We start from the raw sequence: 21319 nt of genomic DNA, 5'->3' as shown, positions 1-21319 counted from the left end.
CACACCCCTACACTAAGGCATGTGATCTTGAAGTGGCTGTAACACTGGGATAAAACTAGCACTTCAATGGGCTTATTTACGAGCCTCTTGTGCTGCCGGAGCATCACTTTTTGTGACGCTTCGGCAGTGCAGAATACTAACCATATCTAGGAGGCCAGGTAAAGCCACTATGTATGGCTTTGGATAGCCTCATGGATATGGAGTAAAACAAGGCAGCGCAAATCGCTGCGTTGCCTTACTCTGCACTCAGGAGGCACTGCGGTGGGTTTTCCCACACAACACCCATGGATTTTGACGCTGCTCCAGATTTAGAAGATCATGTAAACCTAGGAAGCGCCAAATCTTTAAGCCTCCCGAGGTTAGGCATAACGAGGAGAAATATCCTTGCATTTATTGAGCAAGAGTAGTGCTGTTGGGCACTACAACGTCAACTGAAGCACCAAAGAAGGCTGAAGAGACTGGTTTCTCTTACAAAACATACAGAAGGGGTGCCTTCTGAAACAATGATTAAGCGACTACATGCTGTGATTGAATCACTGCGGGCATGTCTTCACAAGAGGGGTGCGTGCTTATGTAAATCCCCAGAGGTGCAGTGCAGTACAAGGCCAAGTGGAGCAGAGATAACTGATAGACCTCCCGTAGCATTCAGAGGGTTTTCTGATGGTCTGTGTGGGCAAGGCATGCCAGAGGGCCACTGGGACAGATATCAGAGTGTGACTGGGCAAGTGGGTGAATGTGCCTGTAGCAGTGGTGTAACAAAACTTGAGGGCCCTCCTGCAAAGTACATGGACGGGGGCCCCCCACACTCCAGACCTAGTCAGGATTTCTCTGGCCAGGGGGGCCCAACCCATGCACAGTGCCACAGGGGGGCGCCTGGAGCTCAAGGGCCCCTGCACCCTGGGGGCTTTTGTAACACCACTGGCCTGTCGCCCTCCTGAGTCAGATGTGCCTGTGAAAATGAGTCATGTGGAGAGAGTTTGCATCTCATGGCTGGGATGAGCGGACGCTTTTAGACAGTAAGGTGCTCTTTGCTCCAAGGGGCGCACCCTTGTGGGTAAGCTTGTCTGGGATGGGTGCCAATGGGTGGTATGCGAAGGTAGTTGGACAGATTCTCCTGGGGAGTGATTCTTTGTGGTGGTTTGGTCCTCTTCCTCATTTCTCAGAGTAGAAAAGGTCCCAGATCTGATTAACACCACGATCCAATTACCACAGGAAGAGATGATTAAGGGGCCCAGACATGCAGTTTGCCATTAGGACCACAAACCCTGCTCATGGGTCAGTAACCAGATCAGATAAATGTTGCACACAATGGATGTCATCTCCACTCCTGACTGTCTGCGTCCATCGGGTAGCCTATTCCGAAATGTCAGACCACTAGAGATGGGAAAAGCATTTTCCTTGCAGGTGTGGATAAACCTGCCTTGCATCTTCCACGAGATTTTTCCCAAACAGGCCTAACTTGTGGGTGTGCCCAGACAGAAGTTTAAACAGTGGAGAAAGGGAGCATACTACCTTCCTGCAGGCAAGAGTTCCATCAATGCGTTCTGGTACATGCGGTCCTCCATAGTGTTTGTACTGACAATTACACAAGCATATCCCCCCAGTATTGGCACAGCTTCTGGCTGTCCTTGAGATGTATTTAGTGCTAGTCGCCACTCATTGATATGGAGCAATTATTAGCGTGGAGATGCTTAGCAGCAGTTTTCAGTATATCTGGTTCTGTATCACTCAAACCTCACAGGTGCACCAACAGGGTCTGTCAACCCAACATCCTTCAGGTGATGTCAACGGTGTGGGAGGGAGCACACAGCATGCATGCATGAGTCCTTCCAGTGTGTTGTGGTAGATTGAGTCTTCAGTAGTGCTCATATTCTCAATTAAGCAAGTGTTTGCCACCCAGTATTGGAACATCTAGCGCTAAATATCTTTGGACGCGTGTTTTGTGCTAACTAGCAGTCTACTAGTTTGGGGGTGCTTTTCAAGCCATGTTCAGTAGCTCAGATATGGTACCACTCGAAGCCCACAGATGCAGTCAGAGTTTGCCAACCCAACATCTTTCTGGAAATGTCAACAGTGGGGGAAGGGAACAATGGGGAACCTAAGCTGATCTGCCAGGAGTGTGCTCCCTCCTCACAAGTATTGTTAAAGTATTGCTGGTAGTGATTAAACCGACGAGCATTGGGACGCCGCCACACCCTTTGCAGTGGTCCTAACCTGATGAAATACAAGCAGCATTTCAAGCAGTCCAATCTGAGCTACTTCCTGTTGACGTCCAACAATGACCCAGAAACACATGTCAAGAAATACACAGAAATACCAGCACTGGCGGTCCCAGCTGATGGTGAACACTTCCTTGATTGTGGCTAAATATATTACCATAATGCAATGGGGACCAAATGCTGATTTGCCAGCATTGTGCTCCCCCCCCACCTGCCAATTTCCCCCAAGTATCAATAAAGCTCCTCTGGGGGTGATGAGGCTAACAAGGCTTGGGACACACCTGCACGCTTTGGAGTGGTGCATGCTATAACGCAGCGGGGAACTTATGCTGATTTACAAGCACGGTTTCCCTCCGCACAATGATGCATCAACACTACAGAGACCAGAAGGCTGCTTAGCCTAGTGAGACCTCAGGGAAAAACAATACCAGAGACTATAGGTGGCCTCCCACCCTACTACCCTGCTCCTCTTGTGTAGCCAGGTACCTTAGGGCTTACTCCTTACAATATATATAGATTTCTTTCTGTTTGCTATGGGGAGAGTTTAACTTGACCCCTCTTCGTGTAGTTTATCATTGATAACAGAGTATGGTTGCATTAATCAAGTGTCTGGGGTCCTTTTGAAAGCACAGATGTGTTGATACTCCGGTCTTGCTGGCACTTTTTGTTATAGGAAGGATTACTATAATGCGTATGCGGACACTCCTCTATGAGATCCATTATGTTTATGTTTAAAAGAAAGCACATACACCTCCGCACATCCTGTGGTCAATCAGAGCGCTAAGAAGCATCTTTGCCTGCTGTTTGGAGAAACCACCATTGGCCTCCTCCAACAAGAGGCATAAAAACAGTCCATCCAAAAACAAAAAACAACACATCCAACATGAAATACCCCTAACCCTCCCACCAACAAAGATGCTCTTTCTTAGTTCCAGATCTCTTCCTACAGATAGCAGCTCAGTATGTGTACCTCCATCACCTCCCCGCCCAAGAGTGCGTAAAGTCAGACAAGCCTTCAAGCCAAATTTAGTTGTGAGAGTAGATACGTGATTTGTAACACTCACAAGTACTTGGTAATATGGGTGATTTCTTATATTCATATGCTCACAGGGACAAGCACAGTTTCCATACTAGTCCAAAGTTTTCACCCCGTCCAGCCAGCATCATTGTTATCTTTCCATACTCAACAGAACCCACATGTGATAAAGCCATGCTGTGTTGCTGGGTACACCTTCTTTATCTCACAGTCTCAGAATCGCTTGTTTGGGGGCACACAGTAATCTGATGATCCTTCAGTGATCTTACAAGAAATGAAAGTTGATTGGCCGCTCCTATTATGATGCCGGGATTCTAGTAAACTTGGTGTAGAACATCAGGTCAATGTCATCTAGAACTTGCTACTAATATTTCAGGAGTTTGAGACAATGCCGCAATAAATGGAGGCAGGAGTCAATATTCCCACATATCCTCCAAAGGACCTCAGCCGTATGACTGTCCCAACTAAATATCCTGCTTGGCGTGTAATACCAATAAGTAACTATTTCAATCAATGTTTCCTTCATGGCTGAGCTAAACACAACTGTTCTGTGTCTAGAGAAACTCTCCCCTCAGTGCTCTCCAAGCTCAGCGTCCTGTCCTGTCTGGCCTGCCATCATAGATGGAAGGTCTCCCTAATAAGGACCTTGTAGACTTGGAAGTGGTTATCATCAGATATGGTCAGGAACGATCTTGCATACGGTCATTGATCTGCATACTAGATCTTTCAACTCTAATGGGTGACCCGGTGTTATTTCTGTAAATAGCGTAGTTTTTCATTATCAGGAACTCCAAATTCATTCATAACTAGCTCGAGTTATTTAAGACCTTCAGTTTCACAAACGCTCCCCACTTTCTTACAGCCTTCCTTGTGCCAGGGTACATATTGACATTTTGGCGTGTTTCCCCTGATAATTCCTGATAATGAAAAACTACGCTATTTACAGAAATAACACCGGGTCACCCATTAGAGTTGGAAGATCTAGTTTCCCCTGAGTTTTTGCTTTCTGACCTCCCGGTTTTGACTCTGTTTTTGCTGGCGTAGTGTTTCTGCGCACTTTTCTCACTGCTGATCAGTGGTAAAGTGCAAGTGCTCCTGTGGTAAATTGTGTTATGGATTGGTGTTTCCATGATTGGATATTTGATTTACTTCTTAGTCCCTAGTAAAGTCCACGGAGTGTGCAAGGGCCTGTGAATCAAATGCTACTAGTGGGCCTGCGGCACTGATTCTGTCAACCACGTGAGTAGCCCTGAAAAGGTAACTCAGACTCGCTATTGCGGAGTCTGCGCACAGTTTGTAACTGCCATGTCAACTTGGCCAGTGCACACACTTGCCAGTCCCTCACCTTCCCTTTTCTTACATCTCAGCCACCCCTAAGGTAGACCCACGGTACCCCTGTGGGCCGGGTGCAGTGAATGTGAAAGGCAGGACATGCCTTGGTGTGTGTGGCATGTCCTGATAGCGAATTACGGCCAATTTCGTTTTTCGCTATTGCAAGGCTACCTGTTCTCCATAGGACAGAATGGGGAGTTTGTTTATAACATCTTATAAACATAACTGGCCCGGGAATTAGGTAGGAAAACAAAGTTTAGTATGCCTGAACTCAGAATCTAAAGATGCATCTTTTATGAAGGTGATTTTTACATTCTGTGTTTGAAAATACCACTTATAGAAAGTAGGTATGTTCTTGCTCAGTCATCCCGTGTGCCGCTGCTGGAATATGGATTGCCTGTCTGGGTTTTGGATGACAGAAAGCTGGGGAGCAGGAGTGGCTTCCGATAGTCTAGGTAGGTCAGGAAAGGGCTGAATAGACCTGGGCTGCAATTGGAGAAGGGGGGGGGAGAATTCCTTGCACCTCAAAGGGCCTGGTCTGCCTCTGACCATGCCATCTCCACCTCCTGCCAGGAAGTCACACCAGAGAAGGCAGAACTGGTTCTGGCTGGGCACAGAAACTCTCTGCCTAAGACATCAAAGGATTTGGGGATAATAAATATTGGGGCCCAGATCCCCGGAACTTTAGAATTCTTTGGGACCAAGAAGACTGCCAAGAAGAAGAGCTGGAGAAGCTGTGAGGAGGAACTACCACTTTGCTGTGTGCTTTGCTGTGTTGGCCTGCAGTGGCTGCTTCTGTCTTGGGCAGTGAAAGGACTGGACTGGACTTTCTGCAATCTATATTTGTGGGTTTCTCCAAGGGCATGAGGTAGAGCTTGCCCACTGTTCAAGAAGTCTCAGGAACAGCAAATACTTCAAGCTTTCCTGCCCTCAGCACTGGGGACTGTGTGTTTTGTGCTGCAACAGAAGAAAAAGGAACTCGGCGACGTCTACGACGCCGCTGCCGACTTCGTGGCCTGAAGGCACCGCAGAGGGCACCGCTGCAATGCCGCACCACAACCCTGGTCTCACCGACGAAGCCTGCTGATGCTGCCCCCGAGCCGCTGCTCGCACCGCGACCTGTGGGCACGCCGCATCACTGCACTTCTCACTGCAGCCCCCGATGCCTGTTGACGTCAGCGCTCCTGACTTCAACCGAGAGGAGTTCGATCTGAAACTCGTGTTGACTTCGAGGGCCCTGACAACTCCTGCACCAACCTCCGGAACCGACGCCTGCGGACGCCGTGCTCTCGGAAGCTCAACGAGAGGTCGCTGACGCCCTGCATTTCTAAAAGGTACTGTTTGAGGGTCTTCCCGACACCGTAGCTGGCCCGCGACACCGTGGTCAGCCAGAACGGTTTGGATTTGTTTGCTCACGACGCTGTGATAGCCCCGGACGGAGATATTGACATCAAGGAACTGTTTTTCAAGCAGTGTTTTATAACATTGACCCTATTCAATACTCAGAGGGACGTAAGAGTTACCTATGAAGGGAGTAAGCGGGGATGATTAGGAGGAAAGTCCCTTCTTCACCATTACTAGATCCGGTGAGGCTACCATAGCACTCCTAACAGGTGAAGAATACAAACCATGCGATCTGTATTTTTTGGGTAGTCAGACAACCTTCTAAATATGCTCCCCAGCAATCAGCTGATCCATGAAGCACTGCAGCTGTTCACTCGCTTTCATAACCCACTCGAGGATGTAGTGCAGATGTGGTGCATGATAATAAATGACTATGTGAGGGACACCAAGGCACTCCTCCGTCGTCTGTTTTAACATTTTGCCTTCTTCCCTCCCCAGATAAAATGATTAACTATATGTTGGACTTCCTTTAGGGATCGTTTGGGGGACGGAGGAGTAACTTTTGAGTCAAATATAAATGTCTGGCACATGAGTGTCCCAAATATGGGACGCAATATGCAGACTTTGCACACATGACCTGGAACTGCATGACAGTGGCTAATTATTGGAGGGCAGTCTATGTGGAACTGTGTTGGATGAAGGGCTTGGATCTCCAGCCTACCTCACAGATAGCCCTGCTGGGGAATGTTCATAATATTCCTAAGCTCCTTCATTGATACACATCTTTTGCATTGCTGTTAGCCTAGAGGGACAGGGCAGTGGTCTGGGGGAGCAAGTGTACCCCTACTGTTAAAGCCTGGTTAAATAGTCTAAATTATTGCAACAAAATCAGTGACATATATTCGTCCACACTACGGGTTACCTCTAGACCTAGAGACGTTTGGGGCCCCCTGAAAGCCTACCTGTTAGAATTGGAGCAGTCCTCTCCCCCCCCCCCCCCCCTCTCCAGCTGGGATAGTCCCTACAGGGGTGGCGTGAGAGTTTCACCGTCACCTGAAATACCATTTGAATATGTAAGATATAATGTTCAGTTGTTAGTCACAAACAAGGGGGAGGGTTAAAGACAGAGATGATGCAATTATGATACAACGTCGTTAACTACAAATTGTGAGTGTTGTGCTGTATTTCTTTTTGGAATTTAGTTGAAATATGAAGATGTACCTATGGATATTGTTTTGTTTTTGTAAGTCAAACTGGTAAATAAAGTTTAAAAAACAATATATATATATATAGATCTCTGGGCAATGTATTCATTTTCAATTCTCCCTAGTTACGAAAAGTCCGCTAAATGCCAATTTTGCAGGTCTGACCTAAGGGAGCACAGAAGCTTGGTATAGTTTCATGGGCCGGGTCTTCTAAGGAAGGCTATATTTTAACCCCAAAATATGTAATATGTTTCTCTCCCCAGGCTAAAGGGACCTTTAAACGTAGGTAGGTCTCCTGATCAACTGGAGTGGTCAGATTCACGAGTTGGGATTTCTGGAACTTAATTTTAAACCTCTAAAGTTAAACCAACTCTTTCTAGTTAATCTGATAGTTCTTGATCATGTTCGTTTGTGGACCTCTTCTAGTTCTCGAATATGTGCTTCAAGTACTTCTCTTTTTTCTTTCCTGTCTTTGTTAAGCTTAGCTGAAACGAAAATTAGGTGCCCTCGAATAAAGGTCTTAAGGTGTCCCATAGTATGTGGATCTTGTTGTCTCCTCTAATGTTTTGCAGCCACGCTTTTGTTCCCTGTGAAACCTCTGCAGTGTAATCCATTCTCGGCACAGATCTATCAATCTTATTCTCCATGACTGTGTTCAGTTCTGTGCCTGTTAGGAGATCTTTGTCCTGAGACTAAGACGTCAGGGGAAGAGTTGTTCTCAAAACTATATCTTGGCCTTCATTGGTTGCATATATGGACTACTGTAAATATTTACCCTCTCATGACCATTCTAAGAGCCAAAGCTCTTCAATTAAGATCAATAAACATATCATTAACCTCCCCTGTAAAAGCAGAAGATAGGAGTATGGCCATCGCCCCGCTCTTCATGTGGTAGAAGGAAAGGTATTGATGCAGCAACCATTTAGATCGTAATGGGGGCAAGCCTTTTTTGATTAGGTAGGTCTCTTGCCGTAAGAATATATGATTCTTCGAATCCTTCAGGAAAGAGAGCACAGCAAGTCTCTTAGCCAGGCCGCTAAGGCCTCTTATATTCAAGCTTATGATCTTTATTGAGTCACCCATTGTGCTATCCAATGAGCAGAGTCAGTATATCTAGATATATCGCATAACACAGCTGACTGAAAAATATGGCAGAGTAAGGGATGCAGATATTCTAGCGACAAGTGCGCATCGGCCTCCTACCTTCCCTCAAACCCAAATTCCCACAACATTATTCAAGTAAGCCCATAACTAAAATCAGTGAACATAATCTGTCCACATCCCAATGGGATTGGGAGCTCAGTCATGTTCAGTTGATTCAACCTTTCTCCATTGCGAGTAATAAGAATCGTCTTCACTGCCAGCATCATGCTCGTATGAGTGGTCCCCACCGATGCCCGGACTCATGCACCGGTAAAGAAAAAAAGGAGGAATCATGCCATCACAGAGCCCCGCCTCGCTTCGCCGTCTCACCAGGCATAGTTCTTTACACACTTGTGGAGTCCTTCATGTCTCTTGGGTATCTGGTTACAAACACGCCTCCAAAAGCTGTGAGATTGCCGCTCTCCTCTCTGGCACACTGACTTATGCTGTGGGTTTGACCTTATTCCTCCTATGCGGCACAGTCTGCCATCTAGAGGATCTAGCCTTGCTGGAATCAGTACGTTATATCCCCGGCGAAGCGGATCAGTTAACTCCCTCAGCAACATCCAATCCCAATGTTTCTTGTACTTCCAACAGGAAGCAAACTTGATGACAGGATCCTTCGCATGGAAAAATTATTCTGAAGGGATAAGCTCCATGAGTACTTGACCCCAATACTTCTCCAAAAGGAAGTAATTGACTTAAATTCTCTTCTCTTCTGAAAGGTGACTGCAGAAAGGCCTCCATATATGTTAATGACATGCCCTTTGAAAGTAATATGACCCGATTCCCGGGGTGCTGACATAATAGCCTCCTTTTGTCGGAAGTAATAAAGGCTGGTTAAAATATCTGACGGGTTTAAATATCTTATTTTTTAGATGCGGCCATACCTACAATCCGGCTAAGGAGCACTCTCCAGGGGTCCAAGCGCCCCTACTAACCAACCCCGCTCCACTCAAAAGATCCCTGTGCCCCCCCTCTCAAGGACAGGAGTCGCTCCACTTCACCCACGGTCCGATCTTCAGAGTAACCTCATTGGGCCCTTTACTTCAGGAAATCAGTAGGGGCACCTTCCACTCTTACACCTGTGCTACCCTTTCATAAACAGGCACCCCCACAGAGGCCTAGACGCGTTATCATGGGGCACCGGCCCCACCTCCGGGGCAGGCATTGCCCCTATCTTTGGCCGGAATGGGACAGTCTACAGGGCTCCAGGCAAGGTCTGCTCTGGCTTCATCCCAAGAAGGAGGTCAGCTCCACGTCAATTGGAGACCGCAGCTCCACGGCATTGGAGACCGCAGCTCCACGGCATTGGAGACCGCAGCTCCACGTCATTGGAGACCGAGAAATGTTTGCAGCCGACACTACTCAGTCAAATCAGCCAGACAATAAAGCACTCGGATGCCTCCGGGTCATGCGTCATGTCGGCACTATATAAAAATCACAAAACAAATAAAAATCAGCAAGTGGCTTCATATACACTACAGTGCTCAGTGCTGTAGTGCCATCAGTGCGACGAGAGGGGGCCACCAGAAAGAGCCCCACGATGCTGGACCCGCCCCCAGTTCTCCCAAAGGACCCAGGAAGGCTCCAAAATGGCTCCCCAGGCAGCAACCTCCTTCAGGCCCAGGCAGAGGAAAGAGACGCCTGCATCACCGTGATCTAGACTCCGCCATCCCGCCATACAATAATCACTATTCTGTTTTTTCACAACAGATTGTTCGACTCCAGGTCACATCAAATCTTTCTTTGTTTTGAACCATACTTTATGTAAGTCAAAAATTATTTAGCATAAACAATATGATTACAAATGAATTTGTAAACACAATGTACACTTAATTAAAACCTGTGTTAGAATCCGAAACATACAAATAATTTAGAGCAGCCTTTAATGTTTTACATTTTAACATGCAACACTTATCTCAAACAAACCTATGTTTTACCACACAATGTTGTGCAATAAAGCTTTTTGCATTGAATAGCCACATAATTGATTTTCTTTTTTTTTTACTGTTGTCTAAATCTTTGACCAAAACTTAAAATCTGTTCAAGAGCTTTGCTTAGTACTGGCTGGTGACAGTGAACAACAATCTGCCCTATAGTCATCAACATGGGAGACAAGCAAGCACCAGAGGCATCATCAAAATGGCCAAAGGGACTCGGGCAAGAAGGCACAATAATCAGGCCAGTTCAGAGCAAAGGCCGCTTCATTGGGACAGGTATGCAGATAGAAACTTATATTACAATATAAATTAACTTGCCCAACCTCACTAATACAATATTCAAACTAACTCCCGACACCCTTAAGGCTCCCCAACATGAACAAAATCCCCAACAACCATCCAAACCTTTCTCACCATCCCCCTATCATTTAATTCTCCATCCATTCACACGAGCTTCAACCATCACTCCCCTGTACACCCTCTGCCAAGGCCTGCCCTCCCATGCCCCAACCCGTGCACCCCATTTCATTATCCCTATGATTTTATGCCACCTGTCCCAAGTGACAACAAAAGTCCCCAGCTACACCCCACAAACCAATAAAGTGTGCCTGAAAGAGTCATCATTAATATTAAGAAACCATAGGGAGGGGGCCAAATATGACCAACCACTACCCTGCTAACAGGACCACAGCATACGCCACTGGAATCCCAAACTGGATTCAACCAGCCTAACTGCCACCTAAGCTCCTCCCTGAGGACCCACCGCCAATCCGAGGCCATCTATGGCCTAGACTGCGCTACCTGCCCGAGGCAACCCTGGGGCGGGCGTCCCTTAAAATGCCACCCTCTGGAGCCCGCATTTTCTACGCTGAACTCTCACATTTACCATCTGCTTGCTATTACATACAATGGAGAAGTTTTCCGCCCAATGATGCAGTCGATCCAAATAGGAGCTAGTTAGTAATATCCAGGGAAAGTGAAACGCTTGATGCTCTAACAGACACTGTTCAATTATTCATTCAGCTTATTCACCCTGCTGGTTATATTTCAACTGAAGAATGTCAGCAGTCTATTCTGAGATGTAATGGTGTATTCCCCATCAGGTTTATCCCAAGCCAGCTGCCAGCATCTTCCTGCTCACCTCAACCTACCTTCTTCAGCAGGTGCTCCTTCGCAGTCCGCGCCGTTTTCGCAGCTTCTGTCGTCAAGTTGCGGTAGTTTTCTGAAGCAGCCACTCTAGCTTGACCGTGGGAAGCTGTGCCTTCTACCACCGATTTCCACACTGCAAAGACACTCCTGCAAGGAACATGGATAGCAGGGCTTAAAGAAGCTTGCACCATGAGGCTCGAGCGGGAGAGTCGGCATACCAGCATCACCCCACCATCCACAGGGGTGACACTGGGTAGCAATACTCATTCCTGTTTTTGTCTCCAGTGAAGTTGAGGCCTAAATACACCACAACACACAGCTCTAAGCACCCACCACAACAAAGACAAGAGAATATTGTTGGCTCTCACCTGTTTCCGTTGGTCTCGTTTTTGCCTCGATGCCAATCTTTCTTCAAGTACTGGCTGGACAGCCTCTGCAGGGCCTAAAACCACAGGCATGTTTAGAGTGACTCTCATGCACCTCCCTCTTTATTCAACAAGAAAGCATTTCAGGGACTGGACTGTTTTTCCCTGAGAGGAGTGTTTTTTACAAAGCAGGGTCATGCCATGGTCCACATAGATGTGGGAGACCCGAATCTCTGGGTGGGCAAGAGGCACGCTACATGAATAATAAAAGCATTAATGGTCACGAACCTGAACCAAAGTTGAAGAGTAGCACTGTCACAGAGGTATAGCGGACTGTCCTGAGATAATGTACCCGATTCCCAAGGAAGAATTTATGGGCGAGTTGCAGCTTGAGGGAAACGTCATCACACAACAGTCAGGGGCCATTCTGGCAGGAAGTGGTGTCTCTATTCCGTGCTGTGCCTCTTGGGTACAGTCACAGCAGGTGGGTCCTGTTAGGGCTCTATTCACTCTTCAACTGTGATCCTCTCCTGGGCTTCACCAAACCCAAACATGCCGTGTACCATCATATTCACACAACATCCACACTCACCATTCTACAGCATTCCCCCTCCCCCATGTTTACAGACACACATCACGTCACTACATCATCCTCTTTCCTTACACAAAAGGCAAGCATCAAAGCGATGCATCGATGACTCGGAGACAAGGCAAACTCCTGCCCCTTCTTCTACAAGCAACTCACGCATGGCCACAGGGGCAACACACGCCATCCCAGCCTCACCGCCAAAATGTTGCAGTTGGACGGCAGGGCCTTCATAGAAGCGTCTGGAGTCATTCAAGTAGTAGGTACATTCGTTATTCCTTTTTGGGGCCTTAACTTACAGTCACACAGGTAGATCCTGCAAGGGGCTCCACTGTCCCTTCAGCTGCAATCAACTCCCGGGCTTCACCCAGCACACACACACACACACACACACACACACACACACACACACACACACCAACATTCCATATATCATCACAGCCTTACAGCATCCACTCAACATTCTACAGCATGCCCCTGCATAGAGAGAAAGGTCACATGACTACACCATCCCCTTTCCTTTCACACAAGAGAAACCAGAAACGATACGTTATTACATCATCCAAGGAGGATAGAGGGTGACGCTGGGGCTGCGGTGCTAAAAGTAAACGAGGGGACCAGCGCAGGGCACACACAGCACATGTGATTGGGTCAATTGATGTGGTGACTGCCTGTATGCACTCTTCTTCAAAGCAGGGTGGTGAAGGATGACAAATGTAGAGAGCGCTCAAGTAACCCTGTTCGTCTGTGAGTAGCTCAGCCAGTATTTTTTTCATTGCATGCTGGGACTTGTAGTTCTGTTTAACCAATATTAAAAAACAGGAGGCGGAGTACCAGAATTAAAAAAAAATCCGGGACTGACTTGGATATTCACGCATGGAACAGGGAACGTGGGAGCTCTGTGACTGAGATGGGTAGATCAATCAATTCTGGTGAAGACGGCCGCCAGCTGGTCCTTCCTCTCACTGTTTCTGCCCCGTTTCCTTACCGCGGTCATTCCAGGTGCCCTTTAGCAGACTCCCGTCAGAACAATCATGGCTGTCAGCGTCTGAATGCGCTCCCTTCAGCGGTCGATGCAGCGCTCATCTCTCTGGGGCCTGTGAACGGCGCACTCTGTAAATCATCTCAGCCCCCGTCCTCCCGCGGAGGCCAGACACAGGCAAACTCATCCTGTCTCACACAGGAAGCAGAGACGGCCGCAAGCAGTCTGCCGCACACCTGCCTACACCGACTGAAAGCCGGCGCTCAAAGGTCCAACGAGACAGCGGCTCTCTGTCTTCAGGGGATGGGACTGGCAGGGCCCTAACAGACGTCCCTGCGGTGAAGGGGAGGGGCCAACCCTTCAAGAGGGGCCCATTCAGGCCAAGGCCAATGAATATTTGTGAGACATGTGACACTCAGGGGCCCCTCATCGCATTCTGCAGGGAGGCCACGTCATTTTGCGTTAGGCCACTGGAGACTGTGATACCAAAAAGCCCACAGCCCTCCGCCCCCTGGCGGAATGCGGTGTAAGAAGGTTTCACTGCTGCCCTCACCTGCAGCTTCAATGCACAGCTGCCAGCACTCGGTCTACGCTCAACCACCTCATGGACATGGGGGCATATCAGCAACAACAGGCGATAATCACCGCTCAGCGCTCTTAGTGTGAGGATAATTATTGCCGGGTAACGTTGATTTTTATCGCTGCGATAGCGTGCTATTAGCAACGCTTATCTCCTCAGCGATAAAAATCCTCCCGCTAACTGCCTAACGTGAGATTATCGCTGGAAACCCCGCGATAATCTCACGCAATGTGGCGTTAGCTTGTTGATAGGGACTCACAAACTTAGCCATGATATCCTCCTTCCATAGGATATCATGGCTAAGTCAGTCCTGAAGCAGGCGTAAGGAAATTAGCGATAACAGGGGTTATCGCTACTTTTCCTGACACTATGCTTCATAGCGTGGGGCTTGATGATAGGAGAAATGCCGCTTAGAGACATTTCTCCTTGTCAGGTCAGGTCAGGAACGCCCACTTTGCATCTCATTAGAGATGCAAAACTGGGCATTAGGAATCCCCACGCTAAAGCAAGGTTTCACGCGTTAGCGTGGCCTTGCTAATTAGGCGATAAAATTATCGCCGCTTTTCGGCCGAAAACGGCCGCAAAAGCGGCGATAATTTTTTATGCCCCTAAGTTATCGGGAGAATGTAGGGAGGTGCCCAGCATCTAAGGTTGCGAATGACTACCTGTCATGAAATTTTTGTTAGAAAAGTGCATTCTGGGAGCTGTAGTCTTGGTATGCTTCAACGGATTTAAATTAACTAAAAGGCTTAAAGGCTATGATTTGTAAAACAAAAGCTTGAGCTGGTGCTTTGCGACCTCGGCGAAATAGAGGGACCTGCACTGACATAGCATCAATTTAGAATGATTACTCGTGTTAAAACAATAACTCGATCACTATGTGGTGCTTACGACTACAGTTTGTGCTGCAGCCCACTGAGCTATGCGACTCGTCCTGCCTCTTAACAGACAGGCCTGCCTTCCTCAGACACAGACAGGTGACTGCACTCTGGCGTCTGGCAGCCCAGACCTTTGTCGTGCACAGCCTCAGATGGTAATCATTAACAGAGGCTGTTTATTTACCACACGGGATACAGCATGAATTGTCTCTAGCACGATTAATAAATATTATTATTACCCACGTATATGGTAAGTATTTTATAAGCAGGATTTGGACCAGATACTTGAACGTTTGCTTAGTTTCAGATTTTTGCATCTGGCGAATTAATCAACCAAAAAGAGTGTTGTTTGGATTACGAGCCTAATGTTTGTTGACTTCTCTCGGGTTTCTGACAGCCACGCTTCTCACGCTGTCTGTTAAATGCCACATGCTTCTCACACGGTTTGTCCTTGCAACTCAAGCTCCTCACACTGTTTGCCCTTGCACCACAGACTCCTCACACTGTTTGCCCTTGCACCGCAAGCTCCTCACACTGTTTGCCCTAGCACCGCAAGCTCCTCACACTGTTTGCCCTAGCACCGCAAGCTCCTCACACTGTTTGCCCTAGCACCGCAAGCTCCTCACACTGTTTGCCCTAGCACCGCAAGCTCCTCACACTGTCTGCCCTAGCACCGCAAGCTCCTCACACTGTCTGCCCTTGCACCACAAGCACCTCACATTGTCCTTGCACCATAAGCACCTCACACTATGTGTGTGCTCCAAGTGTCTCACAGCCTGTTCATATGAAACAAGCTCCTCACACTATTTGTCCTTGAACCACAAGCTCCTCACACTGTTTTCCCTTGCACCACAAGCTCCTCAGACTGTTTGCCCTTACACTACAAGCTCCTCACACTGTCCTTACACCACAAGCTCCTCACACTGTCTGTCCTTGCACCACATGCTCCTCACACTGTCTGTCCTTGCACCACAAGCTCCTCACACTGTTTTCCCTTGCACCATAAGCTTCTCACACTATTTGTCCTTGCATTACAAGCTCCTCACACTGTTTGCCCTTGCACCACAGTCTCCTCACACTGTTTGCCCTTGCACCACAAGCACCTCACATTGTCCTTGCACCACAAGCTCCTCCCACTGTCTTTGCATTACAAGCTCCTCACACTGTCTCTCCTTGCACCAGAAGCTTCTCACATTATTTGTCCTTGCACAACAAGCTCCTCACACTGCCCTTGCACTACAAGCTATTCACACTGTTTGCCCTTGCACCACCGACTCCTCACACTGTTTGCCCTTGCACCACAAGCTCCTCACATTGTCCTTGCACCATAAGCTCCTCACACTTCCCTTGCACTACAAGCTCCCCACACTGCCCCTGCACCACCGACTCCTCACACTGTTTGCCCTTGCACCACAAGCTCCTCACATTGTACTTGCACCACAAGCTCCTCACACTGTCTGTCCTTGCACCACAAGCTCCTCACACTGTTTGTCCTTGCACAACAAGCTCCTCACACTGCCCTTGCACTACAAGCTCCTCACACTGTTTGCCCTTGCACCACCGACTCCTCACACTGTTTGCCCTTGCACCACAAGCTCCTCACATTGTCCTTGCACCACAAGCTCTGTTTGCACCTGTGCAACAAGCTCCTCACACTTTGTCCTTGCACCACAAGCTCCTCACACTGTCCTTGCACCACAAGCTCCTCACACTGTTTGTCTTTGAACCACAAGCTCCTCACATTGTCCTTGCACCACAAGCTACTCACACTGCTTGCGCTTGCGCAACAAGCACCTTACACTTTTTCCTTGCACCAAAAGCTCCTCACACTGTTTGTCCTTGCACCACAAGCTCCTCACATTGTCCTTGCACCACAAGCTCCTCACACTGTTTGTCCTTGCACAACCAGCGCCTCACACTGCCCTTGCACCACAAGCTCCTCATATTGTCCTTGCACCACAAGCTCCTCACATTGTCCTTGCACCACAAGCTCCTCACACTGTCTGTCCTTGCACCACAAGCTCCTCACGCTGTCTGTCCTTGCCACAGAAGCTCCTCACACTGTCTGTCCTTGCCATAGAAGCTCCTCACACTGTCCTTGCACCACAAGCTATTCACACTGTTTGTGCTTGCGCAACAAGCTCCTCACACTTTGTCTTTACACCACAAGCTCCCTACTCTATTCATTATTTTGTCTCAGGCCTCTTGCGGGGGATCCATGCACAATGTTCTCCTCAGCCTGTTAACATGTCCTTGCACCACAAGCTCCTCACACTGCCTGTCCTTGCACCACAAGCTCCTCACGCTGTCTGTCTTTGCCATAGAAGCTCCTCACACTGTCCTTGCGCCACAAGCTATTCACACTGTTTGTGCTTGCGCAACAAGCTCCTCACACTTTGTCTTTACACCACAAGCTCCCTACTCAATGTGAACAGTCCAGCCCGAACTGCCAGGCCAGGTCCTCCCTGGACTGGAAACAAGCATCCTAGGACCAGTTTCAGGGTATCACCCCTCATCAGCCAGGATAGCTTGACTCCAGTGGCATGGAGAGCACGGGAGCAGGTTGTATGCCACACGAATACTAATTAACAATAACCCCATGCGAACAAGTATTGGCCACACCAATGCCAGTCTATAATCTAAGTGAAATTACTTCTTCATATATTAGTAAGTTTGTGTGCAGTATTTATATAGTGCAAGCCTAGCCAAGAGGCACCAGAGAGCTTTACAGGGTTAAAGACAGTCAACAGGTGGTAGGAGGGATAGCTAGTTTGTGTACTGTTACTGCATCATGATATTGAGTTATTTCCTAAATTGGAGCAGGATCAGGGCAGTCTTGATGGATTCAGGGATATAGTTTCCAAATCTGGGTGCATAGGCCTGTTGTATTATTTTATTTTTTCTGCCCTTATTCTTCTCCAGTCTAATAGTGTCCTGGCTGCAAGTGTGCTGATAACCACACATCGTGAGCTTGATAGCCAAGTTAGACATGGCTTTGTAGATGTTGCAGCTGGTTTGAAGGCGGTGCAGGATGGCAAGGGGATCCATTAGTGTTCCATCAGGGTGGGGTGATGTGTATATAATTCTTCAGACCATTAATGATGACTGCTGCAGTATGTGTGATGCCTTTGAGGGGGGCCAGTGTGGAGTCTAGGAGGCAAAGAAGGTCATTTCCACCATCCATATGTGAGAGTGGGAGGGCTAGAACAGCTGTTTTGAAGGTGCTTGCTGAGAAGAATATTTTCACGTTCTTAAGTAAAAAGAGCTGGTGCCAGGCCTTCTCGGTTTTAGCTGGTGATGTGCTCCTTGCGGGTGAGATCTGCAGCAAAGGAAATCTAAGTGCCTTGGCTGTGAGTAAAAATTTGTGTTTGAATCCGCCCAGGTTCATGCTATTGAACCTGGTTTAGACTAGTTATTGCTTTTTGTTCTTGGTGAATAGCAGACATTTTGATTTGATGAGGTTAAGCTTCAGGTGCTGGACATACAAGCCTGGAATAAGTGCATGCAGTGTTTGAGGGGCGGGATGTCTGGAGTAGAATAGACTTTCGATAAAGGTGTGTGCTGTCAGCATATGGATGGATTTTGAAGTTATCTGTGAGTAGAACTCCAAAGGGATCCATGTAAAGGTGGCAGATGACGGAAGGCAACATGGAACTTTGGGGAACTCTGCAGGTTATCTGGATGTTCTGGGACATGGAGGTGCATATAGGAATGAACTGGTGTTGATTGGAAATCTAGGACGTGAACCAGTGAAGGACATTTTCACTGAATCCCACTCAACACTTCACGCTGTGGAGGAGGGTGGGGTGGGCGCCGGAGTCAAAGGCACCTGAGATGTCTTGTAATATCGGGAGACATGATTCCTCCTTATCTGTGGTCAGGAGGGCATCACCTATTATCCATAAGGTAGCTGACTCATTGCTGGAACATGATCTGATGCCGGATTGATAGTTGTACAGGAGATGTATGGCGTTGATGTGATCTTGAAGTTGTGCATAAACTGATTTTGAGTGATCAGCCAGTAGTTGGCAAGGGCAGCAGAGTCAAAATCTGGAGGATCTGACTTGTCTTGACAACTTCAGGGAAGAGGTCTTAATTGAGGAAGGGATTGATGATGATGAGTACCGGTGAGAGAGCTTATCTGGAAATGGTCTAATGATGAATGCGGGTAAGCCATCATCTTCATAGACACTGACTTTGAGGGAGAGGAGTATGTTGATGAAGTTGTTGAGAAACAAGGTTTGAAGAATGCAAAGGAGAGGGTGTCAAAGGAGAAGCAGGTTTGTTGTGATGTGGTGTATTATCTTCTATAATTATCATAGAGTAACTGATTGATGGGATTGCACTGGTCTCTGGAGTGTGGGATAGGAGGGCCAGGCGGTGTATTGATGCAGTGCTTGATCATTATAAACAGTTTTTTCTGCTTCTATTGAAAACCTCATTGATGATGATGATAGAGTACTACTTGACTTTAGCTGATGTGTTGAGCTGTTTGCATGATGTGCAGAGGGTCTTCAGTAGTGTGTGTTGTCAGGGGCTGTGTTTTACATTTATTTTAATTCATAAAATATAAAATGTAAATGTAAAATAAAATTACAAATTCATGTCTGCATTTAAGCATTTGCTATCAGCGAAGTCTTTGGCGTACCATGGAGGTAAAGGGCTGGGCTTGCACTTTTAAGTATCCGTTGCAGCACAGATCCATTGAATAGATGAATGGGCAACTGTGAAAATGCCTAAACACTTGCATAGCTGGATGACCGAGTGGTTGAATATGTCGCTGATTAATTAATGGCTGAGTGCATGGATGAATTGTTGAAAGGGTGATCGCATAGATAAATGGTTTAATAGGTGAGTGGAGGGATAGCTTGATAAATTAATGAGGGATTGCATGCACGAATTCCCAGAAGATGACACCAATTTTATAGACCGAGGGCTCAACAGATGTCCTAATGTTATTACATTTTTTAAGAATCTATAATAATATACCAGTGAAAACAATACACCAGGCCTGGGAACAGTGCTCAAAATATAAATAAGCTTGCCACACTTGTGCCACTACAAGCGCTCAGAGACCGTACGGTGATAACGCGCTTTACAAATAACAATTACAATTACAAGCATTAGGCAGAAATTGGTTTCCGCAAGCTAAGTGTATCAACAGACCGTCAAGAATTACTGCTATCACACAATGGCCAACATTGTACAGGTGGAGGGCTTGAATATACCATTGATTGTCACATTCTGTCAAGAATTGACTCCATAATGCCATGACCAGCATAATCCCTAAAGTGTTCACCATCATGTCATGGGTTTCCAGAGTATTCAAAATACTACCACCATAATGCATGGCCTGCATTAGGCTAAGGGTGTCCAATCAGGGCCGGCTCCTCCGCTAAGGCGGAGGAGCATCTCCCCACTGCTCTCAGCAGGAAACAAAAATGATAATAAAGTCGTTATTATCATTATATTTTTCGTAGGTTTAGGGCTGGGGGAGGGTGGGGCAGGGATAGTGGCACAGGGAGAGGAGTGATGAGCACACTCCTGGTCGTAGCCACGGAGAGACGATGAGGGACTACGCAGGAGAGACGCAGCGAGGAGGTAAGTGTTTTTTGTAGTTTGTACCCTCCCCCCCCCCACCTACCCCTCCACTCTTGCCAATGCTCCTCCTTCATAGACACCAAAAAAGGTCACAGCCTCAAGGCATTTCCTTCCCACCACGGCGCCACTGGCATTTTTTTTGTTTCGTTTTTAAATGTCCAAGAAAACCGAGCTAACACCCCAACACACCACAATAAAACACTAACATAATACAACACAACAACAATAATTATTTCAGATTCTCAAAATCCTGCCAACCATGTCTGACATAGATGGAAATTTTATAAGCTCAAGGGCCTCGTCTATAGATGGCTAGGAATGTACTGAATCCACATTTCAGGAAAATTAGCTAAACCAGAGACAGAGGAGAATCCGCCAATGGAATTTTCTCCAGCATAAATACCAATGTTATGGACATCCCAGAATTGTATTTTGCTCTTGAATTATCATTTATTTCTCAAATCTGCAGATTTTTTGCCCATGGAATTCATAAGTGGCTATTGTGGCAAGGCTCATCCTACCAAAGAAATGTTACTGGCTATTATTTTTCTTTTACACATGTAAACAGTGACCCATAACTAATTAAAGGAATGTTTAGTTTTATGCAACTAAGTAGTTATATGTTATGGTTTGTGTTTCACATTTGTATTTCACAATGAATATTTAAGTTGATATTGAAATAACAGATGTGTGTTGTAACATTAAACAGGAAACTCCCTCCAGTGTGGGATTTGTGGGTAATACACGACGGCGGGCACATGCTTTTCCTCTGTTCATATCTACAAATATTGCCTGGACATGCCCACTGGAATTGAGATTTAAGCAAAATCAATTTCTAGCTTAACTTTATCACAAATTATTAAAGTAAGTTATACAAGGAGTGCAGCACAATGCCAAGAATGTTACAAAGGTTAGCTGGTCACCTTCTATCTGTAGATTGTTCTATCTAGGGATAA

At 47.0% G+C, this 21319-nt stretch overlaps 1 protein-coding gene across 3 annotated transcripts in view; it reads right to left on the bottom strand.

Moving 5' to 3' along the window:
* The window catches only part of FCHSD1 (FCH and double SH3 domains 1), a 288678-nt gene that overhangs the window by 208027 nt on the left and 59332 nt on the right, over positions 1–21319 (bottom strand). The window contains exons 1-3 of one of the 3 annotated variants that reach the window (XM_085617779.1): positions 13311–13522; positions 11740–11813; positions 11374–11518 (exon numbers count right to left, since the gene is read on the bottom strand). In XM_085617779.1, coding sequence (XP_085473905.1) covers positions 11374–11518; positions 11740–11813; positions 13311–13319 — 228 coding nt within the window. In that variant the 5' untranslated portion in view covers positions 13320–13522. Of the gene's footprint in view, positions 1–11363; positions 11519–11739; positions 11814–13310; positions 13523–21319 lie in introns of those variants that run through there. The other 2 variants (XM_085617778.1, XM_085617780.1) reach the window with 2 other exon arrangements.

Source organism: Triturus cristatus, chromosome 7 (genome assembly GCF_964204655.1).
Source record: "Triturus cristatus chromosome 7, aTriCri1.1, whole genome shotgun sequence".
In the NCBI taxonomy this organism is placed as follows: Eukaryota; Metazoa; Chordata; class Amphibia; order Caudata; family Salamandridae; genus Triturus; species Triturus cristatus.
The sequence above is the reverse complement of the archived record's forward strand: the minus strand, read 5'-3'. Positions and strand labels throughout refer to the sequence as shown.